At 36.0% G+C, this 24,354-nt stretch overlaps 1 protein-coding gene across 9 annotated transcripts in view; it reads right to left on the bottom strand.

The window, feature by feature from the left end:
* The window catches only part of St7 (suppression of tumorigenicity 7), a 257,756-nt gene that overhangs the window by 82,781 nt on the left and 150,621 nt on the right, over positions 1 to 24,354 (bottom strand). For 7 of the 9 annotated variants that reach the window (XR_007109780.1, XM_047560747.1, XM_047560752.1 and 4 more), the window contains exons 4-9: positions 15,405 to 15,459; positions 14,658 to 14,773; positions 13,121 to 13,196; positions 10,883 to 10,951; positions 8,824 to 8,978; positions 6,560 to 6,657 (exon numbers count right to left, since the gene is read on the bottom strand). Coding sequence is in view for 8 of the 9 variants with exons in the window: in XM_047560747.1 (XP_047416703.1) it covers positions 6,560 to 6,657; positions 8,824 to 8,978; positions 10,883 to 10,951; positions 13,121 to 13,196; positions 14,658 to 14,773; positions 15,405 to 15,459 (569 nt within the window). In the remaining variant the exon portion in view is untranslated. The remainder of the gene's footprint in view (positions 1 to 6,559; positions 6,658 to 8,823; positions 8,979 to 10,882; positions 10,952 to 13,120; positions 13,197 to 14,657; positions 14,774 to 15,404; positions 15,460 to 24,354) is intronic. The other 2 variants (XM_047560750.1, XM_047560755.1) reach the window with 1 other exon arrangement.

Consider the following 24,354-nt stretch of genomic DNA (forward strand, 5'->3'; position numbering starts at 1 on the left):
GTGTATATTTTCTAAAGTATGTTTTCATTAGAAATGCTCCTCTTCACAAATCATTTAAAGGGCATCTTCCAACTATTAATACTATTAAGCTAATTGTCAAAGGACAATCACTCATATCCCAGGATACCTCTAGTAACCTAGGACGGATGGATAATGAATATCTACAATAATTTTCGAAATAGAATCTATTTTAATTGACATTAATTTTAAAACATGGAACAAAGATCTGTTAAAGTTGATTTGTTAAAATTTGTTTCAAATCAATGCTGCTCAAAATCCTTTCATGATCAGGTATGAGCCAGGAAAGACAGCTGGAAACTGCAAGTGTTGACTATGTCAGAGAGATGGCATCGTAGGAAGAGAGGGCATTAAAACCGCCTGATTCTTCAACTTGTAACAATGGTATAAATTATTCTGGTAACTTAACAGTATACCCATGCTCTGTGTGAGTTAAAAGAGACAGTATATGTAAATGTCTTATTGAAAATAAGAACTGAAACCCCTCTAGTTCTCAGTTGAAAATCCTGGAGAAGGAGGTGAAAGTATTAGAAGGCACAAGCCCAAGGATAGGGTAACTGACTGATTACTTTTTACAAAGAGCCAAGTAAGAACACAAAATGATAAGTTCACAGTTGTAACTTTAACAGGCTTGGCTGATAGTGTGTTAAACAAGGTCAAAGCACATGAAAAATGGTTTTGCCTGACCTGATACGGCAGAGACATTTTAGAAGGAATGAAAGTATATTCAGAGTATCTACAAGTGACCTGCTACTTTGCACCGAATTGTCTCCTCAGGATAGACCTACACATAGGGTCAGGGTCAGGGTCAGGGTCTGTATCCATCAGTGTGATCTTATTTGGAAATGGATTTTTGCAGACATAATGGAGTTAGGATGAGGTCATAAAACCAATATGACTGGTACCCAAATGAGAAGAGGAAAATTTGGACGCACAGGTACACAGGAAGAACACCATGTGAAGACAGAGGCAGAGACCTGAGTAATGTGTCTACCAGTCAAGAGAAGCCAGAGACTGCCAACACCAACAGAAAAGGTAGGAAGAATTCTTAGCTACAGCCTTTGGAGACAGTGTGACCCTGCCACACCTTGATCTTGGATTTTTAGACTCAATTTATCATGAGACAACAAATTTCTGTTATTTAAATCACCCAGTTTGATGTGGCAGGTCTAGGAAAGGAACACACCTAGTAATATATCATCACAGGTCTGGTTTTAAGTAGGTAATGTCACCAAATCTATGATTCCTGTTTCTACCTCATTTTCAATTTTTTTCATCCACTACTTTGCTCTTTTGAAAGTGTTCTCAGTCTTTATTTTTAAATTTCAAGGGTTTTCTTATGCTTATTGCAAGTGGCTCTCAAGGTATGATTAGGGAACAATTGTAGGATCCTGACACCATTTCAGGTGGTCCTCAGATCAAAACTGCTACTACTGCTACTACAATTTCATAGAAATAGGTGTGTATATATTTATACACATACATATACATATCTTATATATGTATATATATTTTTTTCCCTTTTTCACTCTATCTCATGAGTACACACAGTGGCAACCACGGAGGCCACATGTTAGGTGAAAACGCAACAGACTAAATGCAGAATCAGACATGAGAATCTGTCTCCTATTGAGTTAGATGCTAAAGAGATTTTCAAAAACATAAAAGCAATGTTACTCCTTTTAATAAATTTTGTTTGAACCATATAGTTATTTTTCATAAAAAACACCATTTGTGTTAGTAATTTGTAATTGTTATTCTAAAGTGAATAGAATTTTTTAAAAATTTTTCTCAGTTTCAGTTGCTGAAATGGTGAATAGAGATAAACAAATTCATCCATACAAAAGTTTTATGGTCCTCAATAATTTTAAAGGAGTTCTGAGACCAAAAAAGTTTGAGAACCATTGATCTATACTAGCATCTATTTTTTAATTGAAAATAAAATAAAATTGTACCTGATGTTTATACTTTTCTTTGTCACTTGAAAATATAGCTTAGGCAATAAAGGTTAAGAACAGAAGAGCCATCATGAAGCCCTGTGGCAAGTGTTTTGCATATATTATTTCACTTAATCCCTACACCATTACCATGAGTTGAGTACTAAACCAGAACCCTGGGGCCTTCTGATGCAGGGGATTGACAGACCACACTCTCATGAGTGCTTACTAGCTCTACGACACTAAGCAAGCACCTATGTCAAGTGCTGTTAGGAGAATTAAAAGAGTTTGCATTTGTAAAGCACTTCCAACAATGTCTGGAACACTGTAAATACTACAGAAATGTTTGCCAGCATTTAGATGGTGTTTAAAACTCTGAAACTGGATGCAGTTGCCCTGGACTGGCCACCGAACACTTCAAACTTTGGAAATCAGGAAGATGTGGAGACCATGAGATTTTAGGAGAACTAGGACACATAGCTTCCTAGAATAAAGTGGATAAAATGATTCAAAAAGGGAGTGAGGACCTGGGTCAAATGGTAGGGCGGGATATGGAAGAAGTAGTGCTGCAGAGACAGTGAAACAGGAGTGAAGAAAACAGTGCAGAGGTCTGAAGAACAATGGAAAAAACAGGAGAAACTGACTTTCAAAGGACCTGGAGATTTTAGGCAAGTAAGGCAAACGATGAGCCAGAAGCAGGCTGGACGAGCACGGGAGACCACCACCCCAGTCAGACTCTTTCTCAGCCTTCCCAACAAGACCCCCACAATATCTCCATGTTCCTTAACTCTTTTGTCCTGGATGCCTCTTCAGGGAGTCCCATCTGGGTAAAACAGCCATTCCCAAATCAGGCTGGAAAGTCTTGGGGTGCTCTGGAGGCCTGTGCCTGTCCTAGGAGAAGTTCAAATTACAAATGGACAAACACCCAACATCTGCCTAGAAACATATCTGCTCACCTCAGGATTCCCTAGGCCAGTGGATCTTAATGGGAATGGATTTCCCCCAACAACCAGGGACACTGAGTAATGTCCAGAGACAAATGGAAAGTGACAGGGTTATGGGATACTATTGGTATCAGGTAGGTACAGGCTAGGGATGCTGCTAAACAGACTACAATGCTGAGAACAGCCCCACAACAATCGGAATGTCGGGAGTGCTGTGGCTGAGAAACCCAGCCAGCTCTAGACAAAATGACCAGGTGCAATAGGAGCTTTTGGGTTCTTTCATAGGGACCAACTATCCCATCCGTACCAGTTTATCCATACCTGGTCTGACAGGGAGTGACTAAGGGACCAGACCATAGTTTTCAGTCTTAGGAATTCCATTCCAAACTACTCTAATAGGCTAGGGAAAGATACGGGAAGAACTTGAGGCTACCTAATTGGTAAAAGTCAAAAGGAAAAAAAAAAAAATTATATTGTATACCAAATGTTAAGGAAGCAAAAATCACCAAAAATGAGAAGGAAGACACTTTTCCTTATATTTAAGAAAGCAGAAAATGTGGTGTTTATTTCATTTTGAATAATCAACATCACCTTACAGTGGAGTTTAAAAGCCAGCATGCTGGGGGCTGAGATTGTAGCAGAGATTGTGGCAGAGCGCTTGCCTGGCATGTGTGAGGCACTGGGTTCAATTCTCAGCAGCACATAAAAATAAATAAATAAAACAAAGTTTTGTTTCTTTTTTTTTTAAAGAAAAGAACAACTTAGAGGAGGAAAATGTTATTTAAAAATAAATAAATAAAGCCAGGACACTTTCTTAGCTTTGCACAATGCCAGCAGTAAAGTACTTCAGTATTCGTGATTGCAAAAGAAAGCTAATTAAGGTGAGGTTTTTGTTTTATTTTGTTTTGTTTTAACACCCAGGGGATCCAAAATGATTAATGTATTGCTTTAGAAAATGAGAAGCTGTGAATCTGGAAACTAGGGACTCAATATGTATTTACCTCATCAATATTTCATGGACAATATATTAATATTTTATCTAAGCCACAGAACAGTCCTGAACCATAGGAAGGTAGGAAATTAAGTCTAGTCACCTTCTCAGAATCCCGTTTCCTCTCTTTCAGGGTATCTCACCAACTAGTTGTTTGACTTTCTTTATGTGGTTTCCAGAGAAGTTTTTTAAACTGTGTTCTACTTGGAAGGCATTCAACTCTCACATTTCCATTTCCACTTTAAAATCTGCTCTAGGAAATGATAAGTCCATGTACATGGGGAGAAGACGGTTGTGTCTTAATAAAAAATTAGATCCTCATGCCTAGTGCTTTATCAGCAGGCTGCCCGGAATCCACTGTGCTATTTTATCAGAGGAAGTTTTACAGCAAGATAGTTCATGTGCATGTTGTTATAGGAGCGAACCCTCCGTGAAGCCTGACACGAGACCTGAGCAGAGTCAGAACATCAGGCCTGACTCGTGACTGTCTCCTGTGAGGCTCACGCAGCTGCAGCTTCTACAGAGAGAGGTCCATCCTGTGCTCCTGTCTGGTGTGCGAGGGTTGACAGAAGGACTGTCTGGAGAAAAGAACACTTTGAATAGTTTCTTCAAAACATATCATCATGTCTGACAGTGGCTCTCACAGGACTGTCTTAACAGCTGGGCCCACATCAACTGTGTGTTCCACAGAGAAAAGGCAACATGCATTGTTATTTTAAGAATATGACAGGATGTTTTAGAAATGTAAAGAAAGAAGTACACGAATCCATATAGACACAAACAAGCATAAAATATGCATGCATGTGCATGCACACATAGATAAAGTCAGAGGTTACTTCATAGTGATTGAGTCACTCAAAAAAAGCAAGTTAGTTTGAGAACTGTACGCCACTTACTCTGATCTAATCATTGCACACTGTACATGTGTATGGAAATATCACTCTATACCCTATAGATGTGTATACTTACATATCAAATAAAAATAAAAAATACATTTACAATGGTTTCATTTTTTAATTAAAAGGATAAAGGTATTAGAATTATCCTGAGATGTCCACCAGGCAAACAGGGAAGTAAATTATATAACACTTTATAAAATCAAGAAAAAAATAGGGAAAATACTTTAAGTATGCCGATTATATTCCAGGTGTTTTCACATTATCTTATTCAATTCTCCCCATCAATTGCTCTTTTAGATCAGAATAATTATCCCCAATTTATGGAAGGACAAATAAAAATCCCATAAAAGGAACATAAATTGCCCTGGGTCACAAAGCCAATAAAAAGCAAGCTGAGATTCCTATCCAGGTTTTTTGACTCTCTGCCCAGTGTTTCTTCCACTGCATCCTGGACTTTCTCCCAAAACCCATATTTGGACTAGGTCAATAAACAGAATTATAAAGTTATGTTAAACAAAAAACAAAACATAGAAGATATGTGGTAGGTGTATATCTATTGATTTTAATCATGAAATTTTATATGTATATACTGAAAATGATAAGCAGAATGAGACTGATAGAAGTAATTGAAATTAAAACAATCAGAACTTGGTTTTCCTCTGAACTTGTTTAAGAATACCACAAATAAAATCACAAAAATTTGATCCTCCATGTATGCCTGCTGTTCCAGGCTAATAAGGTTAAGAAGAGGCAATAAAAATAAAACATCTTATTAAAAGTGGATTGTGGTTGCATAAGATTGAGACAGAGATAGAGAAATATCCCATCCATCACAAAGTTCCCAGTTCCTTCAGAGCCAAAATGACTAGCACAGTTTCTTAGCTATATCAAGGGACAGATATATCAAGGGATTTCACTTTGAGAGCAAGTTTATATTTGCAGAAATCTCCTTTTCTTAAAATTAGTTCTTATGCTATATAACATTCTTTAAATTCTCTCTTCAATCAAAAGGATTTAATTCTGGGTGAGTATATATCATCTTCAGAATCTTCCTCCTCTTGATGCTTCCCTCAGATTTGGGGTTGACACTGATGCTCAATGGAGTGGGCAGACCCAAGCCTGGTTCTCACCTGGGCCTTCACAATATGCTATAACTTGTAAAAATGACTGAGGAGGGCCTTGAGCACAAGCTTCCTCCTCCACATTGAGAAAGTGCCCTTCCAGAGACAAGCTGAGAAAAGGCTCACTGGTTTGCAGAGTCTTATACTGACTGCAATTAATAAAGTGCCCTGATTCTCAAGAATTTAGGAAAATGCTTGAAATGACTACCCAAGGACTCCATCATAATATTACTGAATTTAAGGGTAACAATTTGACCCATACATCTTCCTCAACTACACACAGAAAGTTAGTTAATTAAAATGGTTGATCTCTTACTGCTTGCCAGTTGTAGTCCTAAAGGATTTTTAATAAGGACATCTACTGATTTTTTTAATGTGCCAGTCACTACATTAAAAGTTTGCATAGATTATCTCATTTAATTCCTAGAGTAATTTTAAGTTCTTTTGAGGACTGTTATTGTTATCTTACAGATGAGGAAAACATGGCAAAGAAGTGGAGTGACTAGTCGTCCAGTCAGTTGGGAGATGGCCCAGGCACACAGGGACCACTACACCGTCACTGGTTGTGTCTTCTGGGCCCATTCACTGGGTTCCTACAGCTCTCAGTCATGTGCACCATCACTGACCCCAAACACAAATTCAAACTCACATCACGCATCATTTTCACTGCTTCTCTGGTCCTCCCAAGTCTTCTGGCACACATCGCTAGCCTTCTTTTGATGTAGACCAAAACATTGGTGTCTCGTCCTGAATAGGGAGATATAAAACACCAAAATTTTAAAGAGAAGAGCTTTCAGTTCAGCTGCAAGAAAAAACGCAGAGACTCATTTGCTTTGCCCTTAAAGAAAAACCTCAGTGAGAAGAGACGGTGCCTGTGGCTTTTCCTTAATGCCAGGAGCACTGACAACTTTGTTAAGGGCAGGATGGAGACAGAATGAAGTCAAAATACTCAAGGCTCTCAAAGGCCAACTCATATGACTCATTACCGAAATCCAGGCTTTTGAGTTTAGATGCTGAATATTTGATAATAAATAAAATCTTCTGTCACAAAGTGCTGGGAAAATTAACATTCCCATATTGCATCCAGTTTACAAGCAAGAATTCTACATTCTTTCAGTGTACATGCTTTTGGTAAAAATGCAAAAAGGTGAATCTCAGGTTGAATCCTGATGAACTATTTTTTTTTTTATTCTTGACATTTAGTCTGGAGAAGCCTCATCTTGAACTTCTGTTTTATATTATTCTTTCTCTAACACTAGTGACATCATAATCATCTCCAGGTCCCCAAAGCAGTCGATTTTAGATGACAATATAACACATTCCAGATATGACAATAGAGTATGCAACAAAATGAAAAACTACCCTAGTGTTGGAGAAAGCATTGACAAGTTAAATAGTTATAACAATAGTCACTAAAATGGCCCTTCAAAAGTACATTAACAACTTCTTGTCTTAATCTTTTATTTAATTATATGTCTTTTTGGATACATTTCCAGACCAGTGAGAACATACATATGCTTAATCCTCAATAAAATTACCATGTTTGAGAAAAATATGACACACCTGCTATAGATTAAGTACATGTATAATATGCAGCTATTAAAAGATGTTAAGACCAAGTCTGAACATTTCAAATTTTAAACAATGAGATCAAGATGTGTGCTGAAAAACTGCCAAGTACCTACAAATTATTTTAAAGATGTGATTATATTTTTTGGATAGATTTAGGCAACAGGTTGAAAGGATTTAATTTAGAGAAGAAAAGAAAGAAAATTTCTTAAGTTGTATCACAGGTTATGTAATTTTATATATTAATTTCCATTTAGTTCACCAAACAGACATTTACTACATGTCTTCGAAAATGCACTGAGTTATACTTTTTTTAAAAAGTTAGATACAGATGGTGATCAGAGACCTCATTAATGTATATACTCACTGCAGAATAAAAATTAAAACCTGTGTATTGATGGATTTTATGGATATATTCATGTATGTGCAGACTTTAATGCAAGGATCTTGCTAGCACCTTAGTCATAGAGACTAATGCAGTCAGTACCTAAAATAAATTCAAGTTCAATATTAACATTTAATTGTATAATCTCAAGTAGGAAGGAGGTACAATTCTACTCTCCAAATTGAAGGGGAGAGAAATGATGTGAGAAATTCCACCTTAAGGAAATAGTGTAAATTTTGGTGAAACCATACAAACTTTTCTCCCACAAGGATCACTGAATTTCTTTTTAAATAACCAAGAAAGATGAGACCAGGTGCTCAGGGAATTTCAGAAATGATTGTCTTATCCCATACTGTTCTTCCAAAATAGCAATGGCTCTCAGTTTAGTATACTAAATTCATTCAGATTTTAAAGAGTTACCGGAAATAAAGAATGCATTGTTTTTATGTAAAAACAGTAAATAATTAGGAACTCATGGTTCTTTCTGTCTACAAACCAATCTCGAATTTTCTTAAATAAGATCTAAATGCTGATACAATTACCAGTAACTGTTGTATTCTTAATGGGCCTATATCAATTCATGCTACAGAAGACCTATAATATAAAACCTTTGATAACACTAACACTAATTTAAGTTTTGTTTCCAAACTTAAAGTTAAGAGACAGAGAAGTAACTGACAAGTGGAATATGTAAGAATTTTAGAGCAAAATAAGGATGCTGTTAAAGTTTACATTTATTTCTTGCATTGGGAGTCTATGGTCAAGAAAGAGAATGTGAATGTAAAGAGTAATGAAGCTAACTCTACTCTTATAAGAAGGAAAAAAAAAAAATAAGAAAAGCAAAAGCCCCAATTTGTCCTCATCTAGAAGAATCAAATTTTGAACTGAACTGAAATTTTGCTCTGACTAATCATTTGTAATTCTGATTCCCCAATTCATCAGCCTGAAGGAAACCTTACTATGTTGGGCTTCATATTGGGATCCATGATGCTGTAGCTGCTGAGAACGCCGGTAACAGCCATCTCCAGCCTTCAGGGCCTGCTTAAACAGTTTTTCTGCTTCAGCAATGGTTGTTGCTTCCTCTTCAGCCAAGAGAATATAAGCAGTTGCACACCTGTCCATTTAGATAATAACCACCATCAATTACAAATCCAAGGACATGGTCACAGACTGGAGGAGTTCATGCAGAAGGGCAAGGAGTTACACCAAAACATGCAGAGTGGCCAACTGGTTCATGCACCTGTTTGTAGCTGTTGACACAAAATAATGGCACGAAGGAAACATCTATATTTTAGCTTGAGAGGAAGGATGCATAGTGTTAAGAGTATGGGGCTCATATATGGACGCTGCCCCTTATTAGTGCGTCACTTTGGGCAAGTTATTACTCTGCCTCCCTGATGGAGAATGACGTGGAATCTGCTGGTTCACAGAGTTGTCGTGAAGGTTAAATAAGGGGATGCATGTGAAGTACTCAGTACAGTAGCCAGCATGTCGTTTGTACTCAATAAATGTCAGCTACTAGTGGTGAGGATAAGAGTTGTTACCAAGTATCTCCTTCCAACACTGAAAGTTAGAGGTACTCCATACAAGTTAACTTTTGTTTATTAAATGTAAATTCTCTTCAATCGAAGAATTTCATCAGAGTGAGAAATTCCTTAAATCAAGTTACTCACTTATAAAAACAGTGCTTCAACATCTCATAATAGCACTGATTTTCTTTTTCAGAAACTACTAGAGTAACCTACATATACTGTGTTGTTTCTAAAACGCTGGAAATCTGACTCAGCCACGGTAGCTAAGAAGAGTTAAATCTCATGCCTTTGACAACAAGCTGCCATCTGTTGCTTGGGATACATCAATTACTGTACCAGGCCCTTAACACGTATCATCTCATATAATCCTTTCAACACCCTCTAAGGTAGGAAGCCAGAAAGGATATGCAATTAACTCATAAAAGAGAGGGACTCTTGGATATTTAAACCTTCCAAACGAGTAAGGAACAACCCATTTCCAAGGAAAGGAATGTAGTAAGGAAATGGTGAGGCCAGAGCAGACCACACAGGTCCTGCTCTGTGCCACCCAGTCACTCCTTTCTTCCCCACTGCTTCCCTGCAGCCATTTCCCTGCATATCTCCATCAGACCCCAAGAGAGAAAATAAACAGAAAGTAAAACCAAATGTTATTTTTACTATCCATTCACTGCAACAGCCAACTAGGAAAAGGAGCCTGAACTTAACAGCTAATGTGAGGTTGGGGTCACTAGTTAATCTCAGTCTGGAGGATGGGTCTGGTAAGTTACCCCTCTACTTTCAGGTAGGAACCATTAAGTGGATTTTAAACTGAATGTGGTGAGGTAGAGGCAAAAAAAAAAAAATGCCCGGGGGGGGGGGGGCGGGGAAAGGCTGGAAAACCAGTTACTATGGAGGGCAGCATATATGATTGAGAAAGAACAGGAATGATGCTGAAACTGTCCAGTGATTCACTGGAGAAAATAACTGGGGCAGGCATCAGAGGAAATACTTAAGGTTTCAGATGCCGACACGTAAATATGGGTCAAGGGTAATGAAGTGAAAATTGCGCTCATAATACTGAGGGGTAGATAGAGCATCAGAGGAATTAGGTATAAGGCTGCAGTGGGTGGGCTCGGAACTCAAGAATAATTGGGGCTAGCTTGCTTGCTTCTCTTATTTATATTTCAAATGGTATTCTTAGGAGGAGAGGCAGAGTAGAACTACTGGCCAAGAAACATACATCTATGTGGAAACTTATGAGTTTGGGGTAGAAACATGCTAAGAGCTTGTGAGTGAAGGAAAAAGGAGAGAGCAATAGAAGTGCTAATGGTTGGGGAGTACAGAACAGACTATTCAGCTCGATGGAAGAGGTAGATGATGCGTCCTGGTCACAACACAATACACAAACAGAAGCAAGAAAGTGTGGTGATGGGGTGTCAACCATCCAGATGTCTGCTAGAAGTCTCATTTGGTTAGAAGTAGGGCACCCGACAGGTTCTTGACTTACTTTGGTAACAATTTTATCTCCCAGATGGTAGAGGAAGCAATTAGGGGAACTTCAACTCTGGACCTAATTCTGACCAAGAAGAAAAAAATAGTTGGTGAAATGGAAACCCATAGGAACATTCAGAGAGAGTTACTATGTCATTTTGGAGTTCAGGGTAATCAAAGAGAGGGAGGTGGACTTCAAAAAATTCAAAGAAAAGAGGCATGATTCAATGGCATGAGACTCAGAAGGAAAAATGGTTTAAGAGGATTGAGCAGCTTCCAAATGTTCAACTGTAACTGCAATCACAAATGACCCTTGGGAAGAAGGGGGTGGCACATAAGCAACCAAACACAGCTTCACAGAGATTTCTCCCAGGTTAGACTTTTTAAAGGACATGTAAAAAAGATGGAAAGAGGGCATGTAATGAAGGGCTGCAAGAGAGTGGAGTGAATTTGTAAGAATATCAGGAGTGCTAAAACTCCAAATTAGCTGAGGCTTTGTCCCCACCAAATAAAAAGACAAACAAACAAATGAATAAACAAACAACTAACACACACATAACCAAAATCAAAAACCAATTTTAAAAAATGAATACAATTATCTATTCCCTATTTTAAAATTAGGTTTAAGGCCCCATCACCACCCCCATTTCTCTAAAACCACTACAAAAACCAACAAAAAAGAAAACACCACCAGCAACACAAACACAGTTCATGGTTAACAGCAGTAGATAACAGAGAGAAAGCAAACACTCTCAGTCCCATCTTGCACCTGGCTTCTCTATCAAGGAGAATGATTGTCAGACTGAAAAGGGGAAAAGAAATTAAACTCTACAATGAGTAAAAAGATATAAGATAGCAAATAACTGATCCATTCTAAATGAACTACTGTATTGGGATGGACAAATCCCAGGAAACCAACAGACCTTGCAGGCAGGCCATGGAATTGCTCCTGATGGATAGCTGAGGAATCACAAAGAATGGAGGGGGGACTCTAGAAGATGAGATGACAAATGTAGTATAGCTTTTCAAAAAGGGGAAGAAGGCCAACATCCCAAACTATAGAGAAGTAATTTGGAACAATATTCTCATAATTAAAGAGATGGTCTCCAAGCACATTAAAAAGAAAGTAGTAACCACTAGAAGTCAGCTTATTCACTAAGAATAAATAAGTTGTGCTAACTTAGTTTTCCATAATAGTTTAACTATGAATTAAAGATCCACAGCTACAACTGGCATTAAGATCAAATCGGAGAAATATGGGCTGAATCACAGTGCAACTGGGTGGCTCAGTAATCGTTTGAATAATACCAAGAATGGTGACTCATGAAGATATGGACCTACAGCATAGTTTCTATATGTCATGTCACAGGGTTCTACCCTTGGCCTGACAGTTTGCTCAGAAACATGATGACACACAGAAGGCAGGCATATCAAATTTGTAGATGACAAGGAAGTGGAAAGTAAATATGTTGCATGACAGAATCAGAAACCATCTAGATCAACTGATTACAATGGTAGAATTTCCAAATCTCAAGTGAATCTTTTTTCTTATTTTTTTTAAGACCTCTGGAGAAGATTCTGTAACCTTCTTCAGAAAAATCATAAAATAGTTTAACAATGACCACTTGGCAAGGATAGTGTCGAGGTGATTCAAGCACCAGATGGGTGGTTGAGCTAAGTGACCTTTAAGGTCTCTGCCAACCCTAAGTTTTTATGACTCTGACTTTAAGAATCTTGCTCATTTTCTGAGATCTCCAGACAAGATTTCCCAGCCTTCCTTGGTAACCCATAGCACGTTAAACGACACCAAGGACAGCGTTTCCTCTTATTTTTGCCTTGACTGTAAAATCATCTATATGTTATTTTTTTCACCTTACATCTTTATTATGTTTCTCCCACTACTGAAAGTCCTACCTAGAAAATGTGATAGTACAGAGAAGCATTCTACATCTGGAAAAATTTCCCTGTCAAAGTGTTTTAGACATGTATTGTATTTATTTTATGTTGTCACAACATCCCTCGAAGGATTTAATTTAGGGTCATAGCAAAGCCACTACACTGCTCTCTAAAATGACTAAAACCACCTCCACATGGCTGTCCTTCATAAAAAGAAAATTTTACAAAATAATATTCCACAAATAATCCTCCAGTGCAAATGCATAGTTTAATGGAAGCATCCCATCAATGGGAACTGAATATATTCAGCAAAAAATGATATTTCCTCTTTAACAGCAAGATTTTTCCCTCCACTTACTCATTTATCTCCAAGGCTTCATGAGCTGCAGAAATCCTAGCTTGCGGGTTTCGCTCTCTCCAGGCTTTCTGCATTACTAAGTTAGAGAAAGAGAAAAAAGCAAGTCAATCAGTAGTACATATGAGAAAGACTCAATACGGGACAACAGATAATTTAATAGCTTTGAGCTTGAATTACAAGAGACTTTCATTACCAATAGGGTCAGCCCAAATTTACAAAGTCACACAAATATATTCTAATTTTTTTTATTTCATTGCTGATACTGAACTTTTTTTGTATGCTCATATAACTGCAGAACTAAATATTATAGACAAAAGGAAATCGAGAAAAGGCATTCTAACAGATTTTATTTCTTTCACACATTTCTCATTTCTTGTTAAGAGAATACATGATTTTACACATTTTAAAATGGCATTGCTACTAATTTCTTCATTCGATTTAGACCTAAAATAATTTCTATCAGTCATTTTCCTACATATTTACTACAGGCTTTGGATATTGGAACATTCTAAAACCATTTGAAGAATTATGAGTTGGGTCATTAAGAGGGACGTTAGATTTTTGCTTAACATGTATATTTATTCCTTAATTTTGTCTGCAAATCTAGTTTCTATATATCAAAGCAGTATATGAGTATATTGTGAGAAGCTTAATGCTTGGTAATCTTTGTCATACTATGATGTTCCACATCCACATACTATGATGTTCATTGATGGCAAAGAATAACTTTAAAAAACAAAGAGTAATAATCATCTTGTTTAATTTGTTTGATAAATTTGTATTCTATAAATCAGTTTCTTTTTTTAATTTTTTTTACTTTTAGATAAGCATAATACCTTTATTTTATTTATTTATTTTTATGTGCTGCTGAGGATGGAACCCAGTGTCTCACATGTGCTAGGCAAACGCTCTACCACTGCCCTATAAGTCAGTTTCTCAAGAGCATACAGAACTTTCTTTTTAAAATTTTTTTCACCTATTTACTTGGACTAAGATTAGCAATACAAATTATATCAGTAGGATTAGTTATAACTTAAGTGCAAAATATATGCTCATCCAAGTTTTCTCAAGGAAGGAAAACACATATAGACTCTAGTAGCCAAGGCCACATCCCCACTCAAAGTTAGTGAACTTAAAGAGGCATTTTGGCTTCTAAAATGCATTCATTAATCATTTAGATTCAATGAATCCCAACTTCTAGTTAGAATATTATCAAGGCAATAAGACCATTCCATCTCAATCATGAATTTAATTAGTTTTAGGCAAGATTTATGTGTCTTCAAAATTTATCAATCTAACTTTGATATATTTTTTTAAAAATCATGTTCTAAATTATGACAAGCATCATTTCTACATTGATACTTCATTGGAGATAAAGCTTTAAGCATTAGAATTCTGGGTTCTACTGTCAATCAGCAATTTCATATTTTATTCACTGGGATTTTATACAGCAGATATTCTAAAAGCAGAAACTATGGTTCTTAAAACAAGCTGAAAAACCCTCCCTCCCAGGGACTATCTAATGGATTTTCCATACTTGCATCTGCAGGACGCAGATGGTCCGAGTCACAGGTAAAGAACGTCTGATGGTCTTGGGCAGAAAGATTCATGTCATAGTAAGTTAGAGGTTCTCGTCCTGTCACCCAGGTGTACCTGTAAAGGGGAGGGAAAATGGCCAGACAGTTCTGAGGGAGGAAAGCAAGAACTAAAAGTAGCAAGCTGCAGAGGAGTTGAAATATAAGCCATTAACTGAGTATTAAAATGTGTTTGCTAATGAATCTAAAAAACATTGTTTTTAAACAATGTTAAATCCTGTTCTCTGCTTCAGGAATTATATGGCAGGAAATAAGCAAACATTTCTCCCTGTGTTTTTGCCTTAAAACTTTACTAGTTGTTGCTATTGAAAACCTTCCCTAATTAGCATTATGAATAGACATTTCCCCAAAGCTATGAAAATTCTGATTTACTTAATTACTTCACTAAACTAAATTCCATATAACCTCTCTGGCATCTTTATAACCATGTTCCAGGTAAGCTTCAAAATTTTTGATAGTATAATATATACTGAAACAAATGACTACAATAGATATTTATAAAAACTTGTACATAATCCCAAATCCAATGTAACCTAATTATGAAACAGAAAAATCAAAATGTTTTATAACAAAAAATGGAAGCACTAAATACTGTAACATAACCCTTAAATGAACCAGCAAAAACATTTGCTGCTGTCTTTGCTCTCTGAACCAGACCCATTTGTTTCCCAAGCTGTCAAAATGCTTACCGATTATATTCAGCACCCCTAAATAAATTTAGTGGATTTCTCCATACTTTGCATTCTGCAACAAAGAAAAATATGAAAATGTTACACATAAGTTCAGTGACTACAAGCTAATTAACTTGACAAAACACCCTTCCTGGCCATTTGATAAGATAATTTTATTCTCTATCCTTTACATGGGAAGCCATACAGAAAAATTCTGACAGGTTAATCAGAAAATGGGGCTTAGGCATTAGGACTTTGGAAAGTTTCACCTAATCTTTCTGGGTCCAAGTTCCCTCATTTGCCAAATGAAAGTACATGACAAATCATCTAGTTCATAACTTCTATAGTTATTTTAAGAAATCTGAATAGATTCTATGAAATTATTTCTAAAATTACAGGCTAAAAGTACAAGAAGAAGTAACATGACTTTCTGTTGCTCTAAAATATATCTCACAATAACATCATACATGACAAACTAAACTTCAGCTCTACAAAATAATATACAGAGCTTTAAACTCCTAATTAAGATTTTGTGACTCTTCACCAATTTGCTTTGTCTTCCTGGAAAGGAGTAGTAAGAAAATTAATGAAATTATGATTATCATAGGGAAAATGCTATAAAAAGAAATCATTTTAAAGCATTTTAACATCATTTATTTATTTACTCAGACACATATGCTGCTCATCACACTAATATCATCATTGTTAGATACTAATAGATTACAGCTCTTAGTCATGCTAGGACCACAGAAACTTAAAACTACAGGACTTTGACTTAGAATAGTCAATCTTTAGCTTCAAGACAGTGTTTAGGTAAGAGTATAACTAATAAGCTCCAATTATAAAAAATACCCTATAATTAAGACTTCCTCCTAATCCATAGTATTATATTTCTTTGGATGACTATGGTTTTACTAGAAAATAAAAATATCTGTGTGTATGTATAATCAATGAAAAACATACCCAAAGACATATGCACACAAAATTATTGCAGAAATCCAAAGAGCATTAATGATCCTATGGTGATTCCTTAGGGTTCTACCCTCAGTTGTTCACATCCAACATTGACCCTTCATCCATCCCAGGGGCACTGATGTGATGAGCACCAAGTGGGGATCAAGTAAAACATCAACTACAATACAGTGTGATAATGACAGTGCATAAAGCAGTATTATCTCAGTAAATATTTTTTAAATAGTGAATGAAGGGTAAACACATAACAGGAAAGTGTGCTTTCATTTAAAGAAGATGCATTTACCTTAAATTAGGTAGGATCTCACTTTAAATTAACTTAGTGTTTTTAAGTAATGGCCCTAAATTTGTTGTCATTTAGCCTAAACTGTCATTTACGAAATTATATTTCCTCACTTGGTACAGAACCTCCGAATTTTGTTCTTGAGAAACTGAGTGTGGACTGTCAGTTTAAGTGGCACTAAATAGAAAATGATATTTCCCTAAAATACTTACTTTTTCTTCAAACATCAAAACTCACAGAAGGGTCAAGAATACACTGACTCCAGATCATGGCTTGAGATACACTGGTGAGCCAAACAACATGGTCTAGGTCCTTCTAGCTGCTATAACTCTTAGGACCTCATCACCACTGCCCAACCTTGCCTCAGAGAAACTTTTTCATGACTCAGATTGCTCATTTTAAAACCTCACGAATGTTGCAAGGTTTACAGTTAGCATATAAAAACATACCCAGAGATTTATGTGCAAGGAAGCTCCGGGAAGAATTATTTACAACAAAACAAGGATATTTGGGGAAAGGACTCCTCCTTATTAAACTTCATCTGAAATATCAGTAAAGGGATTGTGGTTAACATTCTGTTTCCAACAAATACATTATTACACCGCCTAGAAAGATAAGCACTGTTCAAACATTAATTGGCAAATTAGAAAGAAAATTGCCTTCAGTTAAAGTTTCAAATCTATTATATATCAGATGAAATTTAAAGTATTTCTAAACAAAAATAACTCCAAAGAGAAACAGTGTATATATCTAAAGTGTTCACCAAGCAGCAAGTGAAGATGTTGTTTTTATTTAGGAAGTACCGTTATGTGGCCAGCAGGGGGTGCAGCAAACACTCTGAAATTTGCTCTAATAGTTTCTTGTTAGAGAATTGGACTTTAAAAAAAAAAAAAATCCTTGTTGACATTGGTGTTATATGTGTCCTGTATTCAGTTTTTCAACTGTTCCTGAAACTTAGAAATGAAGATCTAAGCAATTGCAACAGATACATACTGTTCTATGTTAAGAAAACACATGAGGAAGTATATAAGAAATAACTCAAGTTAAAATCTTTAAGTTGAAGATGGAAGACAGGCTACTTTCTTTTAAGAAACAAGCAATCTAGAGGTCATATATGAACACAGATAAAAGTTTTGCTTTAAATTAGGTCACTGCTTCTTTGCTATTCTGTTCCATCATCTTATCTTTATAACAAAAGATCTTAGTCTGGAATCAGTCTAGGGAACATGCCCCATAAATATAAGGTTGCCTGATGTAGTTTAGTGATATGGACAAAGAGTTTAAAAGTCAAACATTATGAAGATTTAAGAGAAGAAATTAAATTCAGATCTTGAGATAGCAAGAGTTTTTCTACATGCAGTCCTGTTTCTTATCTTATGTGAACCTTTGAGGAATAAATTCCTTATGTCAAATCAGATTTAAAATTTTACCTCCAAAAGAAATTTTACATTCTCCAATTCTCCATTAACATGAACACTTTTAGTGCCCTTGGAAAGCAATAAAAGTTGACCAGGGCCCCACCAAGGGCTTACTAATATCATTAATAGTCTAGTTATAAATAAGCCCTCCACACAAAAACAAGCTCTCCATGGTTCCATCTGCAGAGGTCCACAGTACAATCTCTACCCACAACTTCTGGCAGAAATGTGTGACCTCAACATCCACGTAAGAATACAATTCAAGAGAGATAAACAGCCAGCATTGAAAACAGCACTTGTTTAGTTTCCAATGTCTACAGAGCAGATCCATTCCTTTCTCATAGTGGAACACTTAAACGTTTTTGGGTGGGAGATGAAGAACATTTAAAAAATGATTCTTATTATGATTAAGGACTTCTAAAAGCAAGCTACAATCCTTTCTGCAGGAACAGATTTAGTAGGGTTAATTCCTACTAAAACTTTCCATTGCAATTATACTTCATAGTCAGTTATTACTCAAGAATACCTACCCTGTGCTCTCACAGGACTATGTGTTTTAAACACACATTAAGTGACTTTTATGCATTAATGCCTGCAATAGGCCCTAACTTGCAAAAACAGATATAGCCAGGAGTGGTGGCTCATGACTGCAACCCCAGCAACTGGGGAGGCTGAGGCAGGAGGAGGGCAAGTTAAGGCCAACCTCAGCAACTTGGTGTGACCCTGTCTCAAAATACAAAATAAGAAAGGTTTGGGGATGTAGCTCAGTAGTACAGCACCCCTGGGGTAAATCCCTAGTACTTAAAATTTTTTAAACTTTTTTTAAAAGGCAGATACAGATACAACTGATGACTTACAAGAACATCTAGCCTGGGCAGGAAATTATGAAGGGTACTGAGCCACTACCTGGCATCCCAGCTCTACAGAAACAGTAAGAACTGTAGACTTTCCCCTTGTCATAGTCCTTAAGAAAAAGGGGAAATAAATTCTCAGAAAAGCCAAAAGGCTCAAAATCATAGGATTTTTAATCACATGGAAAAAATAATTTTCTGTGTCCAACTTAACTCTGAAACATTTTCTAAAATTAAAAAATAGAGAGTCCCCATTCCTAGTTTTAAAACATATAAAATACTAATTCTAGCATAGGAAGATTTCCTTTTTTAATGTCTTTTTTAGTTCATTATAGTTATATATAATAGCATGATTCATTTTGAAAATCATGGAATATAATTTGTTCCATTTCAGTCCCAAGTATTCCTCTTACATCCTCTCCTCCCCCACTCCCCTTCCTCTATTCCACTCATCTTCCTTCTATTTATTTGCTTTTTTTTAAATTGGTACTTTATAGATACACATAAAGTAAAATTCACTGTGATAGAGTCATATATGTACACAGCATAATTTGCTCAAATTCATTCTACAGTTCCTCCTTTTTCCTACACCTCCTCCCTTGCCCTCAATCCCCTTCCACTACTCCACTGAATGGTTGAAGAAAATATGGTACATATGCACAATGAAGTTTTACTCAGCAATGAAGAAGAATAAAATTATGGCACTTTCTGGTAAGTGGATAGAACTGGTAAACATCATCCTAAGTGAAATAGGCCAGACCCAGAAAGTCAAGGGTCAAATGTTTTCTCTCATATGCAGAAACTAGAGCAAAATAAGGGGGGAAAGGGGAGTAGGGGACCCATGAGTGGGACTTCAGGAAGATTTCTTATAATGAAAACTTACCACATTTTCCCCAAAATCTTAAATCTGACAATATTATAAACAGCAGTAGCAGCAACTTTTGTTAGCACTACATGCTTGTCATTGATCCTTTCTACAAAAAGGCTTAAAGTACAAGTCATCTTTACCCTTTGCCCCAATTAGTGAAAGGCTTATGTTAGACCCCTTTTACAAAATTAAAATACTGAAAAGCCAGATAATGTCCCCAAGGTCCACAATAAATAAGTTGAAAAGGTCTGCTGTCCGGACTCCTCAACTTTTACCTATGATATGTAATAAACCTGTCAACCTGCAACACCATATTTGAAAATCCTGTGACTTCCTAATTAAATCTTCCATTAGAAGAACAGTTTTGAAAATTCTTCTGGGTAAATGTTAGTCACCTTTCAATAACACTTTTAAACATTTCAGTTCAAAAGTACAATATAATTGGATATATTCCAACCCTCAAATTAACCCAAGTTAATTTCTGGCATGTGATTATATCTGTATTAATTAGCTTTGGTATCTCAGAAATGAATACACAATCCTCTATATCATACAGATCAATTTTAAGCAATCCTTAGGAGTAAAAATATTCATTTTAAAAAATAATTAAGGTTTAAATGTTTCACAATTTTTCAAAATAATCATTTTGAAAAATTAAGTAGAAGTAAAGGCACAAAGTAACATCAGATAGCTTTCAATTCAACAAATATGTTATAATTTCAAATTCTTTTATGAAATAAGCAAGGGTATAAGTAAATATGAATTTGGGGCCCATTTTTATTGACCTACTTTATTCAAGAGAGCATACTATTTTCTTCGAGACTACTGCCAAGATAGTTAAATCTTTAATTTCATCTGTCATATATTTCTTGCTGGTCATTTCTGACCTAAGTCAATGTACTCTAACAAATAATGTGGAAATTGTGAAATAAGTTTATTAAATAAAAGTTTACCAGCAGCAAAAACTATCTTGGGCTCTTTACCATCTAACTAGAAATCTAATCTGTACTTGAACATAATTTTATTGGCAAAGATTTTGGAATGCTATAATAAGCTTTGGCTAAGATAATCATTTTCAACACATGCAACAGATTTTGGCTAATACAGATCAAGTTTGCCTTCATTGAGACTATCAAAGAACAACCCCAAAGGTCCTTGACACATGGCAATTTGCAATTTTACAGAGGGAAATATTTCAAATGCAAGATGAAAGATATGGATATAAAAGAGTCACTGAGCTAATGAATAAGCCCAGCTGATCACACAGCTACATCCTCAAGTGCTGTGGCGTTCTCCCTCATCACGTTCACAGGGAACTCAGTTCAGCAGGGACACACTGCCAAACAGCCGTCCTCTGACTTGATACTTCTGCATGGCTTCCTTTAATTTCCAAACTACATTTGTGATATAGATATTACTGTTATTTCCATGTTTGCATATTAAGACATTCAGACTTAGGAAGGTTAAATGACCTGACCAAGATCACTCACTGTGAAAGTGATAGAGCCAAGATTAGGGCCACATTTGTCTGACCTCAGAGCCTATGCTCTCAACCACTGGCCACTGAGCTGTTTCTAAAGATAAGTCAGATTCAAGCTGGGGTTGTAACTCAGGGCTAGAGTGCTTGCCTAGCATGTATGAGGCACTGGGCTAGTTCCTCAGCACTACATAAAATAAACAAACAAACAAAAGGTATCATGTCCATCTACAAAAATATTTTTTTTAAAGTGTCAGGTCCATGTCACTTCAGAAATAATGTCATGTATTGTAGTACAGAGCTTTAATAACATAATTTTCACTTGCTTAATAGTTACATTAAACCTCACATTTATAGACCTTGAAGTCTGGAGAGGGTTACTTAAAATTTTCAATTACTGTTTAAGAACCTGGGCTCTGAAGAAAGACTGTCCAGGTTCTGAGTCATGTGACTCTGGGTCTATGACTTCAGCTTCCTCCACCAAAAAATGGAGATAATGACAGAACTTTCTTAATGGGGTTATTGTAAGGATTAAGTGAAATAATATCACGTAAAGCTGACAGCAGGCATTAAAAGTGTTGGTTGTTATTGGAACTATATGGTTTTCTAGGGAGAAAATTGTTCATTCTGTTGTTAGGACAATTTGGGATCTATGAAGAACTTACTATGTATTTTTTCTCTCTATAGAAGTTTCTCCATCTCCATTGCTTTAATTTATTACCTTTATTATATCAGTGCTGGAACTGCCTCTAGAGATATAATGGACTTTATAATTCAGAACATGTATATTTATATGGATTAGAATTATTTAGAATTTAGAGTCATTAGAATATTTAGAATTTGAAATATATATCTTATGAAGATTAAATCAGATTAAAATGAGAGAATTTGTGATAGGAAGCCAAGTAACTATATTAGAGTTTATCTAAAGATCCAGTTCTTTCCAAAATGTTATTCAAGTGCTTCTGAGGATTTAAACTTGACTTTGGCAAGGACACTGAGATGCTAGAGCACCTTGTATTTTTCCCAACATCTGGAAGAATGTTAATGCTGCAGACCTCTGTCTTCATGGCATCTTATTTGACAAAAAGGCAAATTATCAAACAGATGCTTACATAAATCCCTAATTTATAATGTTACTGTGCTCTAAGAATCCCTTCCCTTCAGACAGAGCAGTTGGCCACATTTTAAATCCCTAAGCATCATCAGCTCATAAAATGCAATGAACTAACAAAAGGCAGTGAGAAACATGGTATTGTAGCAAAATGTATCAGTAGAGTTTATCAGAGGCTATATATTGAAAGAAAAATAGAAGTTTAGCTCCTAAATTAAATAAAGTAAGGAACATGTTCACAAATGTTAACTTCATTAGACAAATACTTGCATTAGACAAATATTAGTAACCCAAACGTCAAGAAGTGGGAAGATTGAGCCCAAAATGTACTTAGACAAGGAAATTCTCATTTTTTAAAGGTAATTATTTAAACATTATTATGAAATCAGATCACCAATGCTCTATTATACAGGAAAGTAATGGAAATATGGAATGCACAGTAGGCACTCAGTAATATTAGTGTAATTGAGTGATAATATTCAAAAGTTCATTCTTGCCAGGTAAAGATTTGATATAAATAAAACTGAGAATTTCCACAGTTATTATTATTGAATACATTTTTTATCTTTCTGTTTTATTTCTGAGACTGGGCTGCTCAGCAGTCTAGAATTCATAGGCACCAATAAAGATCTTCCCAATTACTTGGGAATACAGGTCCTGGCTGAATATATTTTTCAAAAGATCTTAGACTCTCCCTTATGAAGAAGAGCAGTGAGATTCACATAATGAATAAGGTTTAATCAAGAAAGAGGGAAATAATAGTGGTAATAAGAAGAGTATGAACTCTTTATTACATTAAGTAATATCTAAAGATTTCAACTGGGTAAAGAGAAAGGAGGGACACAAATGAAAATATAAATGTATTCACAATGTATCCACTATAAATAATGCCCTTAAATAAGGACACTTTCTGTTTTCAATGTGATAATTTTCTACAATGTCCTGTGTCACTCAGAGTACAGTAACTAGAGTCAGACAACAGAACCTTTAATCTGAGGGGCCTTCACAGCACATGTCAAGTGGTAGCAATTATCTACAACTGCTTATGGTGATGATGACTGAGAGATCAAGATTCCCCATTAGAAAAATAAGCCACATCTATTAGGGCAGCTGTTAAAGTAATAGTTTGCTTTGCTCAGGTTTCTTCCTCTTTCTTTCACAAGGTAGATGAATTTACAAAGTTCCAAATTATTTTGTTACCAGGATGGTGCCATCTCTCACAAGTGTACCCTTTAGAATGAAATAATGTTTACAGAAGGCTGCCCAGTACCTCTCAGGTGTGAAAATACCAGCATTCAAGGGTTTATTAAAAGAATACTGAATCAACATTGGGAACAAAATATATGTACAATGCTCCTCAATGCCCATAACCTGGCTACACAGTTAGGAAATGTGGACTTATGAAGAGGAAGAAAATGATCTAACTCTTTAACTTCTTCATTCTTTAGTCTCAGAACTGGTATCTACTCCTTCAAGAAACAGTCTCCTGCCAGTTTGGTCAGGGGTCCCTACTTTGTCTTCCACCCATAGCACTGTATGTTTCCCTCTTACGATCAGAGCACTTATGGCTTTGTTTTCTTCATTAGGCAGAGTGTTCCATGGGACAAGGATTGACTTTTCATAATATTCCTAAGAGCCAGTACAAAGCAAGGTTCTTAAAAAGTACTTAGGAAATGTTTATAGAGTCAATGAAGCATTCAGTTATGAGTTGTATTCTTTCCTCTTGTTTTACAAGCAGAGAAAGCACAGATCCTGCATACTCTTCTCATCTTCTCATTGAATTACAAAGATATAACAGATGCTGTGCAAGATGCTGAAGATGCTAAGGCACCTTGAAAATTACAATGCAATTTGACAAGTGTTGCTAAAGGAAAAAAATACTAAGGATGAATAAAAGAAGAGAGTGTATACGTAGCAGATAAAACTTCACTGGAGGTGACATCTGATGAATAGTGATGGATGAACCAACAAAGGAAAAAACATTT

Source organism: Sciurus carolinensis, chromosome 8, assembly GCF_902686445.1.
Source record: "Sciurus carolinensis chromosome 8, mSciCar1.2, whole genome shotgun sequence".
Classification (NCBI taxonomy): domain Eukaryota; kingdom Metazoa; phylum Chordata; class Mammalia; order Rodentia; family Sciuridae; genus Sciurus; species Sciurus carolinensis.